The following is a 22,344-nucleotide window of genomic DNA, read 5'->3' on the forward strand; positions in this document are numbered from 1 at the left end:
GTCTTACAATCTTAAGATTCGGCAGGTCGCATAGTGTCCATAGGAGGCAATTTTTAAAAAAACGTTTGGGCCTGAGGCCTTCGCTCAAGGTAGGAGATAAAGGCAGGAAGGTGCCTGAATGTAAAGGTGATGGGAGGAAGAAAGGATGGGGGTGGGGGGGGTGTGGGGGAGCACAAGCAAGAGGACATAGGTGGACATATATATAGGAGGGCAGGAGGTAAGGTGAGAATTGATCAGGGGAGGGGGTTAGTTGTGAATGCAGAGCTGGAGGACAAGGGATGGGTAGAGAGAGAGGGAGTAGGAGGAAAGGAGACAGCCTGGAAAGGGGGGGGGGGGGGGGGGGGTGGGAAGAGAGAGAGAGACAAGGGAGGTCCATAACAGAAAACGGAGAAGCCAATGGCATCTGGTTGCCAGGAAGAAGATGAGGTGCTGCATCTAGAGACAGAGAACAGGTCACACAGATTGGTGTTGACGAGGAAGTGGGTGGGGAAGGCTGACTGAGGGCTAGAGATGGAAACTGAGGACAAGTGGGTTTGGGGGGGGGGGGGGGGGATGACCTGCGTGGACCCGAGATGCAGGACCTAGCTGCTGCAAACTTGAAGTAAAGGAGAAACGCCCAGATGGTCCAAAAGCCTCCTTTTTATATCTAAAGGCCGCCAAGGCTGGTTAAAAAAAACTCAACATTTCATCATCTCCGCTGCCAATTGCCTCACTGACCAGATTCAACAGCAGTTCTAAACTTCCCCATACTGGATTAAAATTGCCGTACACTATCCCACACAAAAAAAACAACAAAAATTTTGCCTTCAAACCAGTCCATGGTTTATTTTCCATGATTCCACCTGGAGAGTCTTGTTTGTTTACATCTCCATAAATACAGTGAGTGGAATGATCCGGAATCCACCATTGATTCAGTGGACCTTCCTCCAACGGTCATGCTCTGCAGGAAAATCAAACCAGCGTCAATCAAAAAAGCAATGGCACATGAATTTTAGGTTACATTTAGACATACAGCACAAGTAACAGGGCCCACAAGCATGAGCCGCCCAATTACACCCTACAACACCAGTACGTTTTGAAGGGTGGGAGGAAACCAGAGCCTTCCACCCGGAAGAAACCCACGCAGACACTGGAAGAACGTACAGACTCCTTACAGTCGGCGTGGGATTTGAACCCGGTCTGCTGGCGCTGTAAGTGTTGCCCTGCTAAACGTGCTGCCCTGCTTGCAGGTTAAATCCCAACCAGTCCACAGTCCAACCCAACCTTATCGAGCCTTGAGCTTCTTGTCCTGATTCTAGATCCCAACCTGACACAGGATCGAACACATTTTCTCTTTGAATCTGAAGGACAGATCACTTGCTGCTTCGGAATTGAAGGAGTGAATAGTTTATCGTCACACACTGTTCAAGAGTAGAATGTGCAAATGGAATGGAAGTCATGTTTGCCCAGGTGCATAAAACACAAAGACACAAATTAAGTATAATTACAGGATGCCAGGGAGAGAAAGATGAATAATATTGGAAAAAAACTACACAGAAGAGGTGGAAAATCTCATGATGGTACGAGAGTAACATGCCGAGTCTCAACTTGGATAAGACAAAGGAGATGATCGTGGACTTCAGGACCACTACACATGTATCCTCTACACATCACTGCAGGGGAAAGAGAGGAGAGGACCAAGTCTCTTCGAGTCCATTTAACTAGTGAACTATCATGGACACACATCTCTTCACTTGTCAGGAAGGCGCACCAGTCTACCCGAGAAGACTGAAGTGGGAAGGCTACTAGACTCCATCACGTCAACCTCCCACAGAAGCTCTGTCGAGAGCATCCTGGCCGGCTGCATCACAGTGTGGCACAGTGGCTGAAGAAAAATGGATCAGAGGTCAATCCACAGGACCATAAGAGCGGCAGAATCACTGAGTTTCCCTCCTCCTCCTCCCCCCCACCAGCTCCATCAATGTGATCTACCAGGATTGTTGTCTGCAGGGGATGCGCAAAGTCATTGAGGACCCCTCCCACAGCATCTTTCAGCTGCTTCCGTTGGAAAAGAGATAGAGGAGGATCAGAGCCAGCACCACCAGGAACAGTGAGAATGCTGAACGACCAAAGGAACCGCTCACACTGACCATTCAAGACTCTAACATTTACGGAACAATATTTGTGTATTTTATTTGTATATATGAATACGTGTCCTGCATGTGTATTGTTTGTCTGTGTGTATGTTCTGTCTGGTTTTGTGACTGCGTGTTTTGCACCAAGGACACTGTTTCATCAGGTTGTAGTTGTAAAATCAGATGACAATGGGTCATCTCCCAAATTCACACGACAGCAGATAGGATCTTGGATTAAGGTATCGTGTAGGGAGAAAAGGTGGCGCTGCCGGATACAGGAGAGCAGGGAGTGGAGATACAGTGCTGCTTCTGCCTGGTCCTAATGCCGATGGCTCTGTACAGGCGCGAAACGCACTGTTAATAGAGCCGACAATGTGCTTTTTAAAAATGTTACAAGAGCCTGTAGCCAAGGTGGCAACACCTTTGTGGGAAAGCGTAACATGAGGGAGTGAAGACCCTTTGGGAACAGTGGACTGGCGCAGAGCACCTGAAAACCTGCTGTTGAGAAGCTTGGGAGATGACCCGACAGGAACAGTGACCATGGCAGCTCAGTGGTTGAAGGACCCCACATACGCTGTTGGTGACTTGCAGTCCAAGGACCCACACAGGCTGGAGTCTGGCCATAGGAAGCAGGGAACGGGACCGGGATTCCAGAGGGTGCCGAGGGAAAGAGCTGAAGGAACATGGGTGCTGAACAATTCCTTGCCGACTGTTTGAACAGGAGTCTGTGCAGCTGCAGAGGCTGCGGGAGCGCTGGAGGGGAATCCACAGGCACTCAGTGTCTCTGAAGGGGCTCTCGTTTGTTTCCCTTTCTCTTATTATTAAGGGTGCAGGGCAATGCTGATGGCAGTTCTTTCTATGCCTTACACCACGCATAGGTTGAAGTACAGTGAAACTTCATTAGAACGCGATTCGTTAATCCGCAGAATCGCTTATAGCGCAGGTGTCTGTGGGCCCCAAACATTGATTTTACGTTGCCAGGCTAACAGCCACAAACTCAAAAATGGACTCTTAGGACTCATTTACAAGATGTGTTTTTAATATGTGGGGTTTAAAGGTCTTATTATAGAGTTTGAGTCACAGTGTTCTGTTTTCCTGCTTCCTGAATCATGACCTATCTGCATCTATTCCACAACTCGGCTTTAACACAGTATGAAATCTTGGGCCCTAACTACCACGTTCTAATGAGGTTTTACTGTACACGTTCTAATGAGGTTTTACTGTATATCATCTATATTATATTTTTAATCTATTATTACGTGTCAATAAAAGCAACCTTTGAAGATGGCAAGGATGCTACATTTTCTCAGTAGTGCACAGAGTGCCCACCAGGACTCCTGTTGGTCTGGACCCCTCCCATTCTTCCCCCTCTCTCCCCAGTCTTTATTTGTGGTTTTTAGACTGCAGCATGCAACGGCACAATCGAGGAGCTTTGCCGCCACACACAAGCAGTCTAAAAAGGAAGGTGAGGGAATCTGGAGCCGATTCCTGCCCCGCGCTTTATCCCGCAGGTCCCCCTGCAAGTTTCTGGAGGAAGCCTGCCATGTAACTCAAAGACATCCAGTCTGAATGACCGCACGGGAAGTCATTATGTTAATTTTTTTCCCCCTCGATTTTCCCAATTAAAAAACATAACCAAGTCGCCTGCCGGCTCTTTGCTTCTACCTTGAGGGAAGGCTGATGCCCGAAACATTAGTAATAGATATCTCCTGTGGATGCAAGAGACCGCCTGAGTTCCTCCAGCATTTCACAACAACCACATGTGCAAACTTTTGTGTCTCACATGGTTTCTTCTGAAGCAATCTAGAGGCTACCAATACCAACATTAGCTTTTTATTTCATATTTATCTATCCGTATTTAAATTTCTCAGTCGCTGCAGATAAATTAGGGCTGTCACCGGATTATTAATTTGGACCTCAGATGTGACTGTCCATTATTCAACCAAACCCTGGCCCTCGACTCAAAGATTCCACTTACTCAGGTGATCATACTCCCAGATGTAACTGATGAGAACGTAGCCAGCCAGTACCATGGCAACCCCACCAATGTTGCCTCGCCTCACGTTGATATACTTGTTGTAGTAGCGATCGTGGCCTAGACAATGGCGAGGGAAGGAAACACCACCGACATGGGTTAAATTGGTAACCACACAACACCAAGAATAAATGCAGTTGTTTCAAATGCTCCGCTGCACTTAATCAGGTCGAGCAGCATCAGTGGAAGAAAAAGAACGGTCAACTTTTCAGATCAGAGCTCTTCAAGTCATTGACGAAGGTTTCCAACTGGTCTTCCCCCCCCACCACTGTTGCTGTTCCATCTGCCGAGTTCCTCCAGCAGGTGAGTGAGTGCTCCATATTCCAGCATCTGAAACCTCTCATGTTTCCAACATTGCACCTTCCCGACATGATCTCTCACAACACGGTACCAGAGCCATTGCAGCGTTGCACCTACACAGTGCGGGGCACACCGTCCTACCCCCTTTAATCTACTTGTTTAAAAGCTTCACTTTTTTTCCATTAATACAGGGGTGGCCAAACTTTTAATTTTTAATTTAGCATACAGCACAATAACAGGCCATTTCGGCCGACGAGTACATACCAGGGGTATGTACAGGCTAATTGGACAGCACAGTCTTGTGGGCCAAAATGGCCTGTTACTGTACTGCATGTCTAAATTAAAAATTAAAAGGTTGGCCACCCCTGCAAATGCATCCAATTCCCAATAACAATATTTTAAAACCACTAAATCAATCCTCAAACACAAAAGTGTGCAGACACAGTGATTGAAATAAAAACATGGGTTAAATGGTGGAGAAACTCAGAAAGTTAAATGGTGTCCTTTATAGAGCAAGATTCATATCTGTTTCAAGCCTGAACCCTTCATCAAGGTAGGAATAAAATGTAGACAGATGCCCAAACTGTAACAAAGACACATAACCAATATTTAAAAATTTTAACATATAGCACGGTAACAGACCCTTCCGGCCCACAAGCCCGTACCACCCAATTAACTTACAACCCCCAGTACGTTTTTGAAGGGTGGAGAAAGCTAGAGCTTTCACGGGAGAACGTACAAACTCCTTACAGACAGTGATGGATTCGAACCCCGGTCTGGTCTTGATCGCTGGCACTGTAACAACGTTGCACTAACCGCTACGTTAACCGTGCCGCCCAATTTTGGTTTGGGCACCTGCCTAGTTTTGCCCATACCTTGATGAAGGGCTCAAGTCTGAAACTTTGATAGTGTATCTTTATCTTTGCGATATAAAGTGCACTGATTGATGCGCTGAGTTTCTCCCAGTGTTGTGTTTTTACTCAAACTCCCATTATTGAGTTACAATAAAATGTTATAATCCACACTAAAAGCATAGTTACCCTTCAATTGCATTAGTGCCTTAACCAGCCGGTGGCATGTTCAGTAAAGTTGGAGCAACCATTCACTTACTGAACCATGAGCAAGTGTAAATAGCCAACTGCACTAACCAATGGTATCAGCAGAAAACTAGCCACCCCATTCCTGCTCTTTGTTTTCTTTGCCTCACTATTAGCCCTTCTCCACCCTGACCAGCATTTTATTTAACCCACATGGAATGGATCGCCATCACGACTGCATTCAGCACACACCACATTTGGAAATATATCCATGGCAAGACATTTCTGGATACATGCATAATCAGACATACTGGGCTGATGGAAGTCTGTTGGGGGGGGTTGGGGTTCCTGAAACCAAACTCCACAAATCCTCACAAACTTGTATGTGCCCCACATAACCAAGATGGCCCAAACGCAATCAATGTCCTTGAAGACCTTGAGATAAGACAGCAACTCTCTACTAATATCTGGTGAGACCACACTTAAGCGAATTGAGTTCAGTTCTGGTCACCTCATTTTTTAGAAGCATGTGGAAGCTATGGAGAGGGTGCAGAGGAGATTGGATTGGAAAATAAGGTTGATGAGACAAGGTTAGCGGAGCTGGGTCTTTGGAGCGTAGAGGATGAGAGAAGACTTAAAAGAAGTCTACAAGATTCTGAGTGGACAGCCAGCACCTTTTATCCAGGGTGGGAGTAGCAAACATCAGAGGACATTTTTACAAAGTTAAGGGAGAGAAGTTTAGGGGAGACATCAGGGGCACTTTTTTTTAGATATATACACAAAGAGTTGTGGGTGCCTGAAATGCCTTGCCACAGATGGAAGCTGAAACATTAGGGGCAATTAAGAGACTCTTAGACAGGATGGAAGAAAAATAGAGTGTTATGAGGTAGGAAGGGGTTTAGTTTTGTTTTGTAGGATCTATAAGGTTGAGGGCCAAAGTTCAAAGTACACCATTCAGCCCATTGAGTCCATTTCACTATTCCATCATGAACTGATCCATTCTCCTACTCAGACACATTCCCCCCCCCAACTATAACCTTTGATACCCTGACTATTCAGATCACTGCCCACTATTCAGATACACCAATGACGCAGCCTCCACAGCTGCCCGTGGCAGCAAATCCCAGAGGTTCACCCTCCCTGGCTAAAGAAATTCCTCCGCGTCTCTATTTTAAATGGGGCCCCCTTCAATCCTGATGTTGCACCCTCTTATCCTAGACTCCCCTACCATGGGAAACAATTTTGCCACATCTATTCTGTCCAGGCCTTTCAAGATTCAAAAGGCTTCCATGAGGTTGCCCTCATTCTTCTGAACTCCAAGGAGTCCAGTCCAAGAGCTGTCAATCGTTCTCATAGGCTAATCCCTTCATTCCAGGAATCGCTCTTGTTATGTGTCTCAGAACCCTCTCCAATGTCAGTACATCTTTTCTTCGATACAGAGCTCTTGAAGTACACTCAATAAAATTGTGTCACAGTTAAAATACTTAATGGACATAAAAATGGCAAGAGTCACATGAGAGGCTGCAGAATATGGAATCTGCAGTAAAAGAAATCGGCAATGGTTTTCAAACTTTTTCCTTCCACTCACATCCCACCTTAAGGAATCCCTATGCCATCAGTGCCCTGTGATTAGTAAGGGATTGCTTAAGGTGGGATGTGAGTGGGAAGTGAAGGTTGAGAATCACTGCTCTGGACCCAATTGTTACTGAAATATTTTGATTGAGAAAAATTGTCATTGGTCTATTTCCTTCGGTGTTATGAAACCGTGCACATAGCGAGTCAATTCGGGACGATTAAAACAGTGGTTTTTCTTTCCACCTATATCCCACCTTAAGTAATCCCTTACTAATCATAGAGAACCAAGGGAAAGTGGAAACAAAAAGTTTGAAAAGCACTGGGCTAGAAGAACCAAGGTAGAATTCCTCTGATGAATTACTTTGCAAGGACGTACACAAGTCATGTGACAAGCTGGATGACACACTTACCACGCCGCAACGCCCCCAGAATGCCATTGGGTGTAAAATCCCGGGCAGCCACCCAGCGTGAGAGTTCCCCCAACTTCACATCCATCAAACGCTTCTCTGCAACTGGAACTGTTGGCAGAGAGAGAAAGGATCAAAAGCCGCCACAAAGATCACAAGGAAAAAAAACAATAAAATCTCCGTCATCTGGAATTCAGGCAACTGGCAGCCTCAAGCGACCCCCATTCCAAGCACATGCCTGCCCACCCTCCCAATGTCCACCTATCCACCCCTCTGCACTCCACACCCACCCACTCTCTGCCCCATGCCTGCCCACTCTGCCCCATGCCCATTCACTCTCTGCCCAATGCCCATCTGCTCTCTATGCCCGACCACCCTCCCATGTCCAACCACTCTCTACACCTGCCCAATCTTTCTCCCCATGCGTGCCCACTTTCTGCCCCCCACACCCACCTACTCTCTACGTCCACTCACTCTCTGCCCCATGCCCACCCACTCTGCCACCTACACCCCACTGACCCCATGCCCTCCCACTGTCCCATGACCTTCCACTGCCCCATGACCTCCCACTGCTCCATGACCTCCCACTGCCCCATGCCCAACCACTGTCCCATGACTTCCCACTGCCCCCATGACCTCCCACTGCCCCCATGCCCAGCCACTGTCCCATGCCCTGCCACTGCCCCATGACCTCCCACTGCCCCATGCCCAGCCATCCACTGCCCCCATGCCCGCCCGCCCACCCTCTGCCCCCATGCCCGCCCACCCACTGCCCCATGCCCAACCACTGTCCCATGACCTCCCACTGCCCCCATGACCTCCCACTGCCCCCATGCCCGCCCACCCACCCACTGCCCCCGTGCCCGCCCACCCTCTGCCCCCGTGCCCGCCCACCCTCTGCCCCCGTGCCCGCCCACCCCACTGCCCCCGTGCCCGCCCACCCACTGCCCCCGTGCCCGCCCACCCTCTGCCCCCGTGCCCGCCCACCCACTGCCCCCGTGCCCGCCCACCCTCTGCCCCCGTGCCCGCCCACCCACCCACTGCCCCCGTGCCCGCCCACCCACTGCCCCCATGCCCGCCCACCCTCTGCCCCCATGCCCGCCCACCCTCTGCCCCCATGCCCGCCCACCCACTGCCCCCATGCCCGCCCACCCACTGCCCCCATGCCCGCCCACCCTCTGCCCCCATGCCCGCCCACCGCAGGAAACCCTCTGATGTTCCAATTTCCCATCATTCACCCCCGGCCTCCCCCACTCAGGGTGACCTTGCTCCTGGACCCTCGCTCCCGGCTCTTCCACGGGATACCCCGTATCCCTCCCAAGAGACACACTGTATCCCACCCGGTGGCAACATGGTAGCCGACCCCGCAACATCGCAGCTCGACCCCCACCCCCAGCCCACACTCACCCGGCCGGTCCGCCATTTTCCTCTCCCTTTGCCCTGCGTGCCCTCGACGCGATGACGCCAGTGTGAGTGACAGCACCGCCCACCCAATCGAGTACGTGTGACGTGCGGGGCGGGACCACAAAGCGGAGCCAATCAGCGCCCCCTCCCTGGCCTCTTTTAGTCGGAGGATGGTCCCATCGAAGCGGAAAGGTCAGTGTGGAAAATGTGAGGCGACCGATCTCACCTGTCAGGGGCTTCCTTTCATCGGATAATACAGCACTGAAGCAGCCCTTCGGCCCAACTTGTCCATGCTGATCCAGTTGGCCTCCTGTGCTGATCCCATTTACCTCTGCGTTTGGTTCAGATCCCTCTTCTCCCCCCCCCTCCCCGCCTCCCAACACTTTCTGCCTTCTTTCCCCCTTGCATCTCCTCCCCCTCTCCTCTTGCACCTTCTATCCATCTCCTTCCTCTCTTGCTCCTTCTACCCATCTTCCCCCCTTGCTTCTTCTATTCACCTCTTGCTTCTACCAATCCCCTCTCCTCTTGCTCCTACCCATCTCCTTCCCTTGCTTCTTCTACCCATCTCCTTCTCCTCCCCTCTTGCTCCTTCTACCTATCTTCTTCCCCCCTTGCTCCTTCTATTCACCTCTTGCTTCTTCTACCAATCCCCTCTCCTCTTGTTCCTACCCATCTCCTTCCTCTCTTGCTTCTACCCATCTCCTTCCCCCTTGCTCTTTCTACCCATCTCCTTCCCCCTTGCTCCTTCTACCCATCTCATTCCCCTCTTGCTCCTTCTACCCATCTCCTTCCCCTCTTGCTCCTTCTACCCATCTCCCTCTCTTGCTCCTTCTACCCATCTCCCTCTCTTGCTCCTTCTACCCATCTCCCTCTCTTGCTCCTTCTACCCATCTCCCCCTCTTGCTCCTTCTACCCTTCTCCTTTCCCTCTCCTCTTGCTCCTTCTACCCTTTTCCTTCCTGCCTCCTCTTGCTCCTACCCATCTCCACCCCTCCTCTTGCTCTTTCTTATCTCCTTCCCCCCTCTTGCTCCTACCCATCTCCTTCACCTTGCTTATTTTGCCCATCTCCTTACCCCCTTCTATTGTCTCACCCTCCTCTACACCTCCTTTCCCTCTTTAAGGAGTGAAACACGAAAATCTGTAGATGCTGTGATTGTAGAAATTACACAAAAGTGCTGGAGAACTCAACTGGTCCCACAGCGTCCAAAGGAAGCCAAGATGTACAACCAACATTTCGGGCACGTTGCTTGGATTGGAGAACTAACGGAGAAGTGTGCCAATTTTACACTTCTGTATTTTTTATCCCATTTATTTGCCACCATTTTTTTGCCAGTGGCTTGAATTCCAGAAAACAGGTTTTACTGTACTTGGATACAAGTTTAATATGGGTAAATAGGATTTGTGTAAATCAGCCATTCTCAATGGGGGCCACAGTGAGACCATGGACTAATAGGTTCAATCAGTTTTATAAAGATTTTCTGAGTTGAGTGATCTGCCAAATAGTTTTCGAAAACTATGAGAAAAGGCCAAAATATTTTCCATTGCCTTTCCATCAACATACTTAATTGAACGTGGATTCATCAAGATAGTTTCCTCACTTCCCACACCACATCACAGGTTTTTCCTCTCTTCAGGAATGCGACTCATCATTGTTGCTGTTGAGGTCAACGACTGTCGTGCCATCTGCAAATTTGATGACACTGTTGGAAATGGATCTGGTGATGCAGTCGTGGGTCAGGAGCATGAACAGGAGCGGGCTGAGCACACAGCCCTGAGGTGCACCAGTGCTCAGCGTGACGGTGCTCGAAGTTCTGCTACCGACCTGGTAGGAAGTCCAGTTACAAAGAGGGGTGTTGCGTCCCAGCAAGGACAGCTTCTCCACCAGCCATGTATTAAAAGCCTAGCTGAAGTCAATAAACAGCAGCCTGGTGCAGGAGACATTCTCCAGGTGGGTCAGGATGGAATGAAGGGACAAGGTTATGGCATCGTCTGTGGGACGGTTCCTTCTATAGGTGAATTAAAATTTGTCCAGTGTCTCTGGGAGGTGCATTTTGATGTGTTCCATCCCCAGATGCTCGAAGCATTTCATAATGGTGGTCAGCACCACAGGGCGGTGGTCATTGAGGCCTGTTATTGTCACCCTCTTGGGCGTCAATTCGATTGTAGTAAATACACACAGAAATGCTGGAGGAACCAAGCCGGTCTCGCAGCATCCAAAGGAGGTAAAGGTACAATGCTGACATTTCAGCCCTGAGCCCTTCTTCAAGGTATAATGAAAAAGCAGGCATCTTAATTAGACACTGGAGATTTGGGGGGGTGGGGGTGGAGTCCAGACCACCAGCCAAAAGGTGTTCATTGGATGTGATAAGAGGAAAGATGAGAATTGATTTTGACAGATTCTATAAGCTTCAAAGGAAGAAGTGGAAAGAGGATTTATGGGGAGGGGATTGTGGCTGGGTATTGTTTTCCAAATACAAAATTGTAATAAAAAAGGATTTTTGTTTAAAAAGGTCAAAATCAAGTGCATTCTCAGAATCGCTGGCATCTACGGATCATTCCCTATAGACGCTACGTGACCTGCTGAATTTCTCCAGCACTTTTCTTTTTGTATTGCCATCGACCCCGAACATCTGCAGACTTTATTTAACACGATGTCCAACATCTAACATTTCAGGAGTTGGGTCTCCTGCAGTTTGATCTCAGAACACCAGGGGGGGGCGCTGTCTGGCTGTGGATGTAAGTTGGTGTATCTTCACTTAGATTTCAGATTTATTGTCAAAGAGTATATACGTGACATCATATACGACCCTGAGATTCCTTTTTCCTGCAGGCACAGCAGAATCACCACTAATTGGTTCTTTCTTCTTTCTTTAGCTTGGCTTCGCGGATGAAGATTTATGGAGGGGTAATGTCCACGTCAGCTGCAGGCTCGTTTGTGGCTGACAAGTCCGATGCGGGACAGGCAGAGACGGTTGCAGCGGTTGCAAGGGAAAATTGGATGGTTGGGGTTGGGTGTTGGGTTTTTCCTCCTTTGTCTTTTGTCAGTGAGGTGGGCTCTGCGGTCTTCTTCAAAGCAGGTTGCTGCCCGCCGAACTGTGAGGCGCCAAGATGCACGGTTTGAGGCGATATCAGCCCACTGGCAGTGGTCAATGTGGCAGGCACCAAGAGATTTCTTTAGGCAGTCCTTGTACCTCTTCTTTGGTGCACCTCTGTCTCGGTGGCCAGTGGAGAGCTCGCCATATAACACGATCTTGGGGAGGCGATGGTCCTCCATTCTGGAGACGTGACCTACCCAGCGTAGTTTGATCTTCAGCAGCGTGGATTTGATGCTGTCGGCCTCTGCCATCTCGAGTACTTTGATGTTGGAGATGAAGTCGCTCCAATGAATGTTGAGGATGGAGCGGAGACAACACTGGTGGAAGCGTTCTAGGAGCCATAGGTGATGCCGGTAGAGGACCCATGATTCGGAGCCGAACAGGAGTGTGATAAACATGTAAACAAATATAGAACTGTAAACAGATTACAAATGTAAACAAACTGACTGTGCAATACAGAGAGAACAAACAGAAAATCAATAAAGTGCCCAAGTAAGACTCTTTAAATGAGTCCCTGTTTGAGTTTGCCGTTGAGGGGTCTGATAGTGGAGGGGAGCAGCTGTTCCTGAACCTGATGACTCCTCTACCTCTTTCCTGATGGCAGCAGTGAGAACAGTATATGCTGGTTGGGGTGGAGCCTCGATTGTGAAGTCAACAACCAGCTTCTTAAGTTTTGATGACATTGAGTGTGAGGTTGTTGTTGGTGCCTCATTCAGCCAAGTTTTCAATCTCCCTCCTGTACGCTGACTCATCCCCTTCCTTTATACAACCCACAACTGTGGTATCGTCAGCAAATGTGTAGATGTTGTTATTGTTGTACCGAGCTACACAGTCGTAGATGTAAAGAGAAGCTTGGAGATGCAAAGAAAGTGACGGACACCTCCACTCCACCCATCCTATTCAAGGCTATAAGTGATAATAGATGTCAATAATTTTTATAGATGGACCACAGAAACCATCTTGTCCAGATGCATGTCAAAACTCAATGCCAGAGAAACTCAGCAGGTCAAACCGTGTACTTATGTAGCAAAGATAAAGATACCTAACCAACATTTTGGGCTTGAGCCCCTCATCAAGGTATGAGCAAAATATAGACAGGTGCCCGAACAAAATGGTGGTGGGGAGGGGCAGAATCCCTCAGACAGAAGGTAATAGGTGGATAAAGGAGGGAGGGAACACCAGCAAACAGGATGGAGAGCTGGAGGAAAGAAGAGATGGGGAAGAGGGAGAACAGGGAGTTGTGGAAGTGAGTCTGGGTGAGTGCATGGTCGCAAATGTGTGGATCACGGCTTAGTACGGGTGCTCTCTTCAAGACCACGAGAAACCACACAGAGTTGTGAACACATGGCTCAGACCACAAACCAACCTCCTCTCCATTGACTCTATAACCCCTATTACCTCTGGAAAGCAGGCATCCTATTGAAGAACACACCCCAGCCTGGTCACGATCTTTTCTTCTCCCGATCCCTCCTTCCTTTTGGCCAGTAGACGTATGAATTTGAACTCTCAATTTGAACTCACACCTTCAGATTGAAGGTTAGTTTTTCTGCTGTTCAGAAACCTTCTGTAGTATATGGTGACGGCTTGCATTGTATAACCGTGCTTATCTTTCTATGCACTTTTGATTTGATTTTTAAAATTTAACTGAGACATGGCCGAAACAGTTGGTGAAGCAGTTGGGGCAACGCCTTTACAGCGCCAGTGATCCAGGTTCAAATCCCGCACTGTCTATAAGGAGTTTGTACATTCTCCCCGAGTCTGGTGGGGCTCCGGTTTCCTCCCACTGTTTGAAACGTACCGAGGGTGTAGGTTAATTGGATATAATTGGGCAGCACAGACTCGTGGGCTATAATGGCCTGTTACCATGCTGTATGTCTAAATAAATTTTAGAAAACATACAGCACGGTAACAGGCACTTTCGGCCCATGAGCCCGTGTTGTCCAATACACCAATCAACTTACAAACCCCATACATTTTTGGAGAGTGGGGTAGAACCGAGCACCCAGAGGAAACCCACACAGACACAGGGAGAACATACAAACTCCTTAGAGACAGCACTGGATTCGAACCCAGGTCGCCGACGCTGTTTCAGTGCTACGCTAACCATACCATGTTTGTGTGACACTATTGCAACACTTTTTATTCCTGCACCACCTGATGTTCTACTGAGAGGTTGATTGGCCTGGATAGCATGCCAAACTAAGTTTTTTCACTGTATCTCAGTACATGTGACATTAAACAACCCAATTAAATCCATTTTGACTCAGCCAAACATTCTTCATCCTCAAAACTTTCAGCTCATCCTGGGCTCTACAATCTGTACCCCGTCCTGAATCAACTCTCACGCCCTTCAGGTTCTAGCTTGTTGGCGTTTCAAGGAATTGCAGATTGCAGAGGAGGGGAATTCAGGGTTATGGGGAACAGGTGGGAGGGTGGAGCTGAGCCCATGGTCTTATTGAACGGCAGAACAGGCTCAGATGGCCAACTCCTGCTGCTGTTCCTGGTGTTTAAGGAGGTCCACCCTTCTCAAAAGGCGTAGGTTTCTGGATCAGAGGGAATTTGAGGAAGACTTTTGTCACCAGAGGGCCGTTGCAATCTGGAAAGCACCTGCCTGGATGGGTAGTGGATGCAGGAACACTCACAACATTTAAAATGTATTTGTAAGAGCAGGTGAATCTTCAGGGTGGACTCATCCAAGTTTAGTTGGTTTCTTTCATACTTTCCCACCGACCACATAAAAAAACATAAGGGATTATTAAGGATTTTGTCTGTGCCCCACCCCCCCAATCCCAAATGTGGCATGGCCCCCAGAGATAGGGGGTGTGGGGGACTTTGCATTGCCAGTGATCGGGACTGGACTCGGGATCAAACCCCGTGCTGTCCATAAGGAGCTTGTACATTCTCCCCGTGTTTGTGTGGGTTTTTCCTGGGGGCTCCTGTTTCCTCCCACCATTCAAAACATACTGGGGGTTTAGTTAATGGGGTGTAAATTAGGCAGCACGGGCTCATGGGCCAAATTGGCCTTTTACCAGCCGTGTGTCTAAATTTATAAAATTTGTATGAATCGTAGGACCCCGTTGAGAATGGGAGATCTAGAGGAGAATGTTATAACAGTTAAATAAGAGGAAGTTAGTTTCATTTTAAAAAAAGCTGTAAACAGATGGAGAAAACAGTGGTTCACCACCTCCAGAGCAGTTGGTGACAAAGGACATCGTATCTATGCATGTTATAATCAACCCCTATATTTGGCCCTGGCCGCCCGACCCATGACCCCCCATCTCTTGCCCGGGCCTCCCACCCACCAGAGCTCCCCACATCCCATCTGCCAGCCTATCTGAACCCCAAACGTGGACTCGCGCCTAGGATCTGGCCGCCCGCCCATCTGAGCTCTTGACGCCCCGCCCCACCTGCTCATCCAAGCTTCTGACTGCCAGCCTGCCCACCCATCCGAGTTCCTGACGCCCTGAACGGCGCAAGAACTTAATGCAGCCAAAAGTTGTTCGCGTGGAATAGTCAACTCCTTAAATTTTATCCTAAAGTTTGGTCCACAAAATTTAACTATAGCATGTGGATATATGGTTTTGTCCATTGGAGTAAAACACGGAACTCAGCAGGCACTGTGAATTAAGTAACATTCAGCAAGACAAACCATGTCCTTTATGTAGCAAAGATAAAGATTCATAACCATCGTTTCAGGCTTGAGCCCTTCATCAAGGTGTGAGCAAAATGTAGCCAGGCTTCCAAACTGTTCATGATGTAACTTTTGCTGTATAAAGTAACCCAGTTTGACCTGATGAGTTTCTCCAGTGTTGTGTTCTTATTTATCCATTGGTTGGGGAAGGAAATGTCGGGGAGATTAGGGTTTGAATGTGGTCGTCGAGCTACTCAGCACAGAAACGGGACCTTTGGTCCAACTTGTTCATCTGACCAGGTGGCCCATGTGAGCTAGTCCCATTTGCCTGTGCTTGGCCCAGACCTCCTTAACCTTTTCCTATCCACGTATCTGTACTTTTTTTTTAAAAGTACTGTAATTGTACCCACTTCTGGCAGCTTCTCCCATATACGCGTCGCCCTCGAGGTAGGAAAAGGTTGCCCCTCAGGTCCCCTTAATATCTGTCCCTTAAGAGGTCAAGGTTCATGGTAACATTGTGGCGGCCCCTCGGGGGGGCTCACAAAATGAAGGACGAACGCGACGATCCAGCAGGCTGCACGAGGCCACAACTAAGGGAGCCTAACTGGCCTATCAAGGAAAGCAGATCGCAAATGCATCAATCAGTGTTAAGGGGGCTTTGACCACACCCCTCAGCTTGAGAATAAAAGTAGGGCTGCGAGCCCGATAAAGCTCAGTGTTGACTGCACTCAACCGGGGTTTGTGTCAGAAAGAACAGCCTACAGCTCTAATCTCTACTGCGCTGTAGGCTCCGTAGAACCATAGCTTGTAGCAGCTAGCTACAACATAACAGATTTCAAATTTATTGTCAGAGTACCTACATGACATCAGATACAACCTCGAGATTCTTTTTCCTTTGGGCGAGGCAGAATTACTACTTATTGGTAGTGCAAAAAGAACTACACAATGTACACATGTAAACAAATAAAGAAATGCAGACAAACTGACTGCAAAGCTGAGAAAAAAATTAACAAAATGCAAAAATAAGAGTCTTTAAATGAGTCCCCAATTGAGTTTGTTGTTGAGGAGTCTGATGGTGGAGGGAGAGCAGCTGTTCCTGAACCTGGTGGTGCGAGTCTTGTGGCACCGATACCTCTTTCCTGATGGCAGCAGCGAGAACAGAGCGTGTGCCGGGTGGTGTGGATCCTTGATAATTGCTGCTGCTCTCCGATGGCAGCGTTTCCCTGTAGATGTTCTCGATGGTGGGGAGGATTTTGCCTGTGATGTCCTGGGCTGTGTCCACTACCTTTTGCAGGGCTTTACACTCGGGGGAGTTGGTGTCCCCATTACCAGACCGTGATGTAACCGATCAGCACACTTTCCACCACACCTCTGTAGAAATTTGCCAGGGCTTCCAATTCACACCAAACTTTCGCAAACTCCTGAGAAAGTAGAGGCGTTGACGTGTTGTTCCACGATTGAACTTAATAATACATAACAGTTAAATATACATGATATACTTCAACTTTTGTCTGCCGTAGCATTGCCCCTAACAACAGGGGACAAAAAAACAAAAGAGAGTCAATTTAGACACACCAAATGTCCTTGAATTCCCCTCCAGCGCTCCCACAGCCTCTGCAGCCACATAGACCCCTGTTCAATCCACTGGCAGCCCTAATTCTAGGTCCAAACCTCCGATATGATCAGGGAGCCTTAAGCGCCCAAGGCCCTTTGGGAGCCCTTCTTGCCCCCAGCAGCCTCTCGGATCCAAGTTCCAATGCCTGGTTCCCATGAGCTCGTCACCAGCACCTTCTATGGGTCCTTCAGCCACTGAGCCTCTTGCTGGTCCGCTGCCATGGACAAGGGGGACAATTGTTTCCACACATAGAGAGTGCCTGGATCTCCCAGTGGCCACCCATTTCAATTCCCCATCCCACTTCCTTGCTGTTGAGTCTGTCCATGGTCTCATGCACTACCAGACTGAGACCACCTGTAAATTGGAGAAAGAATACCTCATCTGTCTGGGCACCCTCCAACCGGATGGTATTAACATCGACTTCCCCAGTTTCTATTAAACTTCCACCCATCCCCACCTTCTTACCCTGTCTCCTCGAGCTTTCCCTCTCCCTCTCTCTCTTCCCTTTTCCCTCTGTCTCCTTTCACAGAGCCAAAATAAATTCTCACCTTTCCTCTTATCAGATCCAATTAACACCTTTTCTTTATTAACCTGGACTCCTCCTCCCCTCCCATTCTTCCACTTTCCTCTCTATCTTGATTCAGATGTCTTCAAGAAGGGCTCAGGCCTGAAATGTTGGTGATATAGCTTCACCTCCTATGTAAGACCGGCTGAGTTCCTCCAGCATTACTATGGATTGGCAACGTTACTTAGACCCGATACAGGTTTGTACACCTCCTGTGCTCCAGGGGTAAAAAAAAAATAAAGAGGGATCTTGGTTAAACACGAGGAACAGGTCCTAACTTGAATGTGGATGCTGTCCTGATGTGTCCATGCTGTATAATTCTGTGATTGGTGGGCTAGGATGAATGGGCTGAATGGCCACCTCACCACATTATCCAATGGATAAAGTTAAATTTTACTTAAAAAGATAAAGGGAAGTGAAATTGACAGCATATGGCCTCTCAGAGTGGTCTGGCAACTGTCCCATATCTGACTGTAAAGCACTCCAGTGGGTGGTGAAAACTGCCCAGCGGATTATCGGCCCACCATTGAGAACATCTATCAGGAACGGTGTCTGGGCAGGGCGAAGAGCATCATCAAGGATGCATCTCACTCTAACTGCAGACTTTTTAACTCTTCCCCCGTCCAGTAGGTGCTACAGGTGCCTCCATTCCCGAACCAGTCGGCTCAGGAAGAGTTTTTTCCCCCCAAGGCTGTGACCCTGCTGAACCTTAAATCCCAGCACTGAGTGGTTTCTATTGGACTGTCAGTACTTTTAGAATTGTTTGCTTGCCAAATGCACTTGTTTTTATTTGCACATAGTTATTTGTATAGAGGGCGATTTTTAACTTCTGGTTGGATGCTAAGCGTATTTCACTGGGTTTGTATTTTACTGGCACAATCACAATAAAGTTGAATCTAATCTAATCTAAAAATACTTGGAGGAACAGCAGTCATTCATCAACTGCAAGATGCACTATTTACAATGATCTGAACCTTTGGAGTGCTTGTAATCCCAGCCATCTGCTAATAACGTCACTTCCTGGTTGAAACATCACCTCACAACCCCCTTTTTGTCTTTAACAACTTTTCACTTTCATATTCCACACCACCTTTTAAAATGTGTATTAAAAAAATCTAGAGGCTGAAAATCAAGGTTCTCTTCAGATTTACGTCGGGAGTTTCTTTTAGCTTCACTATCGAATGGAGAACAACCAGATGAAGATTGACCCCCCCCCCCCAGGCCAAAAGCTTTAGAACCACCCCACACATCCCAGCAAAAAAAAAAGGAACCTCCAGAAAGCTGACTCAAACGTGTCTGTCCTTTCATACAGCGGAACTTCTGTGGTTTTTAAAGAGGAAGGCGCAGCTTAAAGTTAGCCCAGGGCTGTCATTAATATTTTAAACTAGGTTGCAAAATCCTCCCACCGCCCCCCAGGTCAGACATTCCCTTTAAGGCTTGAGTCTTCCTCAGACACATTGAGGTTAGCGTGCTAGTGGTACAGTGTGAGCTTCACTTACAATCCAATCCTTGCAGTGGTCTTGAAGAAGGATTTGGGCTGAAATTTAATTAAAAAAAAAATTATTATTACATTTGGTGCTTAATTTAGGCATACAACACAGTAACAGGCCCTTGCGGCCCATGAGCCCATGCTGCCCTAATTAACCTGCAACCCCCGAATGTTTTGAAAGATGGAAAGAAACCAGAGTGTACAGTGGAAATCCATGCAGACACAGGGAGAACATACAAGCGTCTCACAGATAGTGCGAGATTTTAACCCAGGTTGCTGGTGCTGTGATAGAGTTGCACTAATCGTGCCCATGTTACCCATTCACTTGCTCCCATTGATGCTGCTCGACCTACTGAGTTCCTCTAGCTGGTTGTTTTCTATTAAACTCAAGCAAGACTTGTCCTGCGAGTGTTTGATGGGACATCACAGAGGGAGATCTCCTCTGTTACGTACCAATCTGTGACATACCTGTCTGTGATGCACCTATCTGTGACGTACCTGTCTGTGATGTACCTTTATGTGATGTACCTGTCTTTCATGTAACTATCTGCAATGCACCTGTCTGTGATGTACCTATATGTGACGTAACTATCTGTTACTTACCTATCTCACGGCTGCTTCATGACACTGCGTAGATAGACCTTTACTCTGTATCTAACATATCCTGTGTGCGCGTTAAGGGGATGCTGAAGAGAGATTGGCTCTCTCTAGCTTGCAGTGTGACTGAAATAAAAAATGAGAGGTTCTTGAAATAGCAGCTGCGTTCACTGAAACGGCATTTATTTTTTGCATGACTGTGACTGTGAACCTTTCCTTTTGTTGCTTTAATTTTTCTCGCGGAGCATTGTGTTAATCTGATTTACACTTTTGATAGTGTGTCTCACATACTTTTTTTTTCTTTTTTTTCACACCATAAATCACATTAACCATGATACACACTTTTTCCTTTTCACACATATACAGTGCCATTTTCTCCCCCCCCCCCTCCTCCCATCCCACCCTCCCTACCTCCCCCCTCCCGTCCATTTAAGGTACAAAATCTAGGATACATTAAACCAGTCAGACAATGTTGTCATTCAATAAAAATACACCAGAAATTCCACTGAGTCCATTCCTTTCATTTCCTTTTCCTTCCGTTAACTTAGGTAGTGATTGTCCCCGGTAGGATTTCGCTATTGTGTTTCATGTAAGGCTCCCATATTTGTTCGAATATTTCAATATTATTTCTTAAACTATATGTTATTTTTTCTAATGGAATACATTTATTCATTTCTATATACCATTGTTGTATTTTCAAATTATCTTCAGATTTCCAGGTTGACATAATACATTTTTTTGCTACGGCTAGAGCTATCTTAACAAATCTTTTTTGTGCATCCTCCAAATCAATTCCAAATTCTTTGTTTTTTATGTTACTTAGGAGGAAGATCTCTGGATTCTTTGGTATATTGTTTTCTGTTATTTTATTTACTATCTGATTGAGATCTTCCCAAAATTTTTCTACTTTCTCACATGTCCAGATTGCATGAATTGTTGTTCCCATTTCTTTTTTACATCGAAAACATCTATCAGATACTGTTGGGTCCCATTCATTTAACTTTTGAGGTGTAATGTATAGCCTGTGTATCCAGTTATATTGTATCATACGTAACCTCGTATTTATTGTATTTCTCATCGTTCCAGAGCATAACTTCTCCCATGTTTCCTTTTTTATCTTTATATTTAAATCTTGTTCCCATTTTTGTTTAGTTTTACCATTTGTTTCCTCATTCTCTTTTTCTTGCAGTTTAATATACATATTTGTTATAAATCTTTTGATTATCATTGTATCTGTAATCACATATTCAAAGTTACTTCCCTCTGGCAAACTCAAACTGCTTCCTAATTTATCCTTCAAGTAGGATCTCAATTGGTAATATGCCAGCGCTGTATCTTGAGTTATATTGTATTTATCTTTCATTTGTTCAAAGGATAATAGTCTATTTGCTGAAAAACAATTTTCTATTCTTTTAATCCCTTTTTTCTCCCATTCTCTAAAGGAAAGGTTATCTATTGTAAAAGGGAGTAACTTGTTTTGCGTCAATATTAGTTTTGGTAATTGATCATTTGTTTTATTTCTTTCTACATGAATCTTCTTCCAAATATTGAGGAGATGATGTAATACTGGAGAACTTCTATGTTGTACCAATTTTTCATCCCATTTATATAATATGTGTTCAGGTATCTTTTCCCCTATTTTATCTAATTCTAATCTAGTCCAATCTGGCTTTTCCCTTGTTTGATAAAAATCTGATAGGTATCTTAATTGTGCGGCTCTATAATAATTTTTAAAGTTTGGCAGTTGTAAGCCTCCTTGTTTATACCATTCTGTTAATTTATCTAGTGCTATCCTCGGTTTCCCCCCATTTCATAAAAATTTCCTTATTATTTTCTTTAACTCCTTGAAGAATTTCTCTGTCAGCTGTATTGGCAATGCCTGAAATAGGTATAATATCCTTGGAAAAATGTTCATTTTAATACAGTTTATCCTTCCTATTAGTGTTAGTGGTAAATCTTTCCAATGCTCTAAATCGTCCTGTAATTTTTTCATTAGTGGATAATAATTGAGTTTATATAGTTGGCCGAGATTTTTATTTATTTGTACACCTAGGTATCTTATTGCTTGCATTTGCCATCTAAATGGTGATTCCTTCTTAAATTTTGAGAAATCCGCATTATTCATAGGCATTGCTTCACTTTTATTTACGTTGATCTTGTAACCTGATACTTCTCCATATTCCTTCAATTTCTTATATAATTCTTTTATTGATAGTTCTGGTTCTGTTAAGTACACTATAACGTCATCCGCAAATAAACTAATTTTATATTCCTTGTCTTTTATTTTTATCCCTTTTATATTATTTTCTGTTCTTATCAATTCTGCTAGTGGTTCTATAGCTAACGCGAACAATAAAGGTGATAGTGGGCATCCCTGCCGTGTTGACCTGCTTAAGTTAAATTGCTTTGATACATGTCCATTTACTGTCACTTTCGCTAATGGTCCCTTATATAATGCTTTAATCCAATTAATATACTTC

General features: G+C 46.4%; 1 protein-coding gene across 1 annotated transcript; it reads right to left on the reverse strand.

Annotated features, from left to right (window-relative positions):
- Positions 1-798: 798 nt before the first annotated feature.
- atp5mf (ATP synthase membrane subunit f) lies at positions 799-8,954 on the reverse strand. Its single transcript, XM_069907814.1, has 4 exons — positions 8,876-8,954; positions 7,472-7,579; positions 4,093-4,209; positions 799-940 (listed from the first exon to the last, which is right to left on the reverse strand). The coding sequence occupies exons 1-4, from the start codon at positions 8,889-8,891 to the stop codon at positions 912-914; spliced, it is 270 nt and encodes an 89-aa protein (XP_069763915.1). The 5' UTR covers positions 8,892-8,954; the 3' UTR covers positions 799-911.
- Between the last annotated feature and the right edge of the window lie 13,390 nt (positions 8,955-22,344).

Source organism: Narcine bancroftii, chromosome 13 (genome assembly GCF_036971445.1).
Source record: "Narcine bancroftii isolate sNarBan1 chromosome 13, sNarBan1.hap1, whole genome shotgun sequence".
Taxonomy (NCBI): Eukaryota; Metazoa; Chordata; class Chondrichthyes; order Torpediniformes; family Narcinidae; genus Narcine; species Narcine bancroftii.

Bases quoted from the DNA above. Each gene is read 5' to 3' on its own strand.
- atp5mf (XM_069907814.1), bottom strand. The intron at 4,210-7,471 runs GTAAGTGTGTCA...GCCATTGTCTAG, and splicing joins TCTGGGGGCGTTGCGGCGTG to GCCACGATCGCTACTACAAC. The intron at 941-4,092 runs GTAAGTGGAATC...ATTTTCCTGCAG, and splicing joins CTGGGAGTATGATCACCTGA to AGCATGACCGTTGGAGGAAG.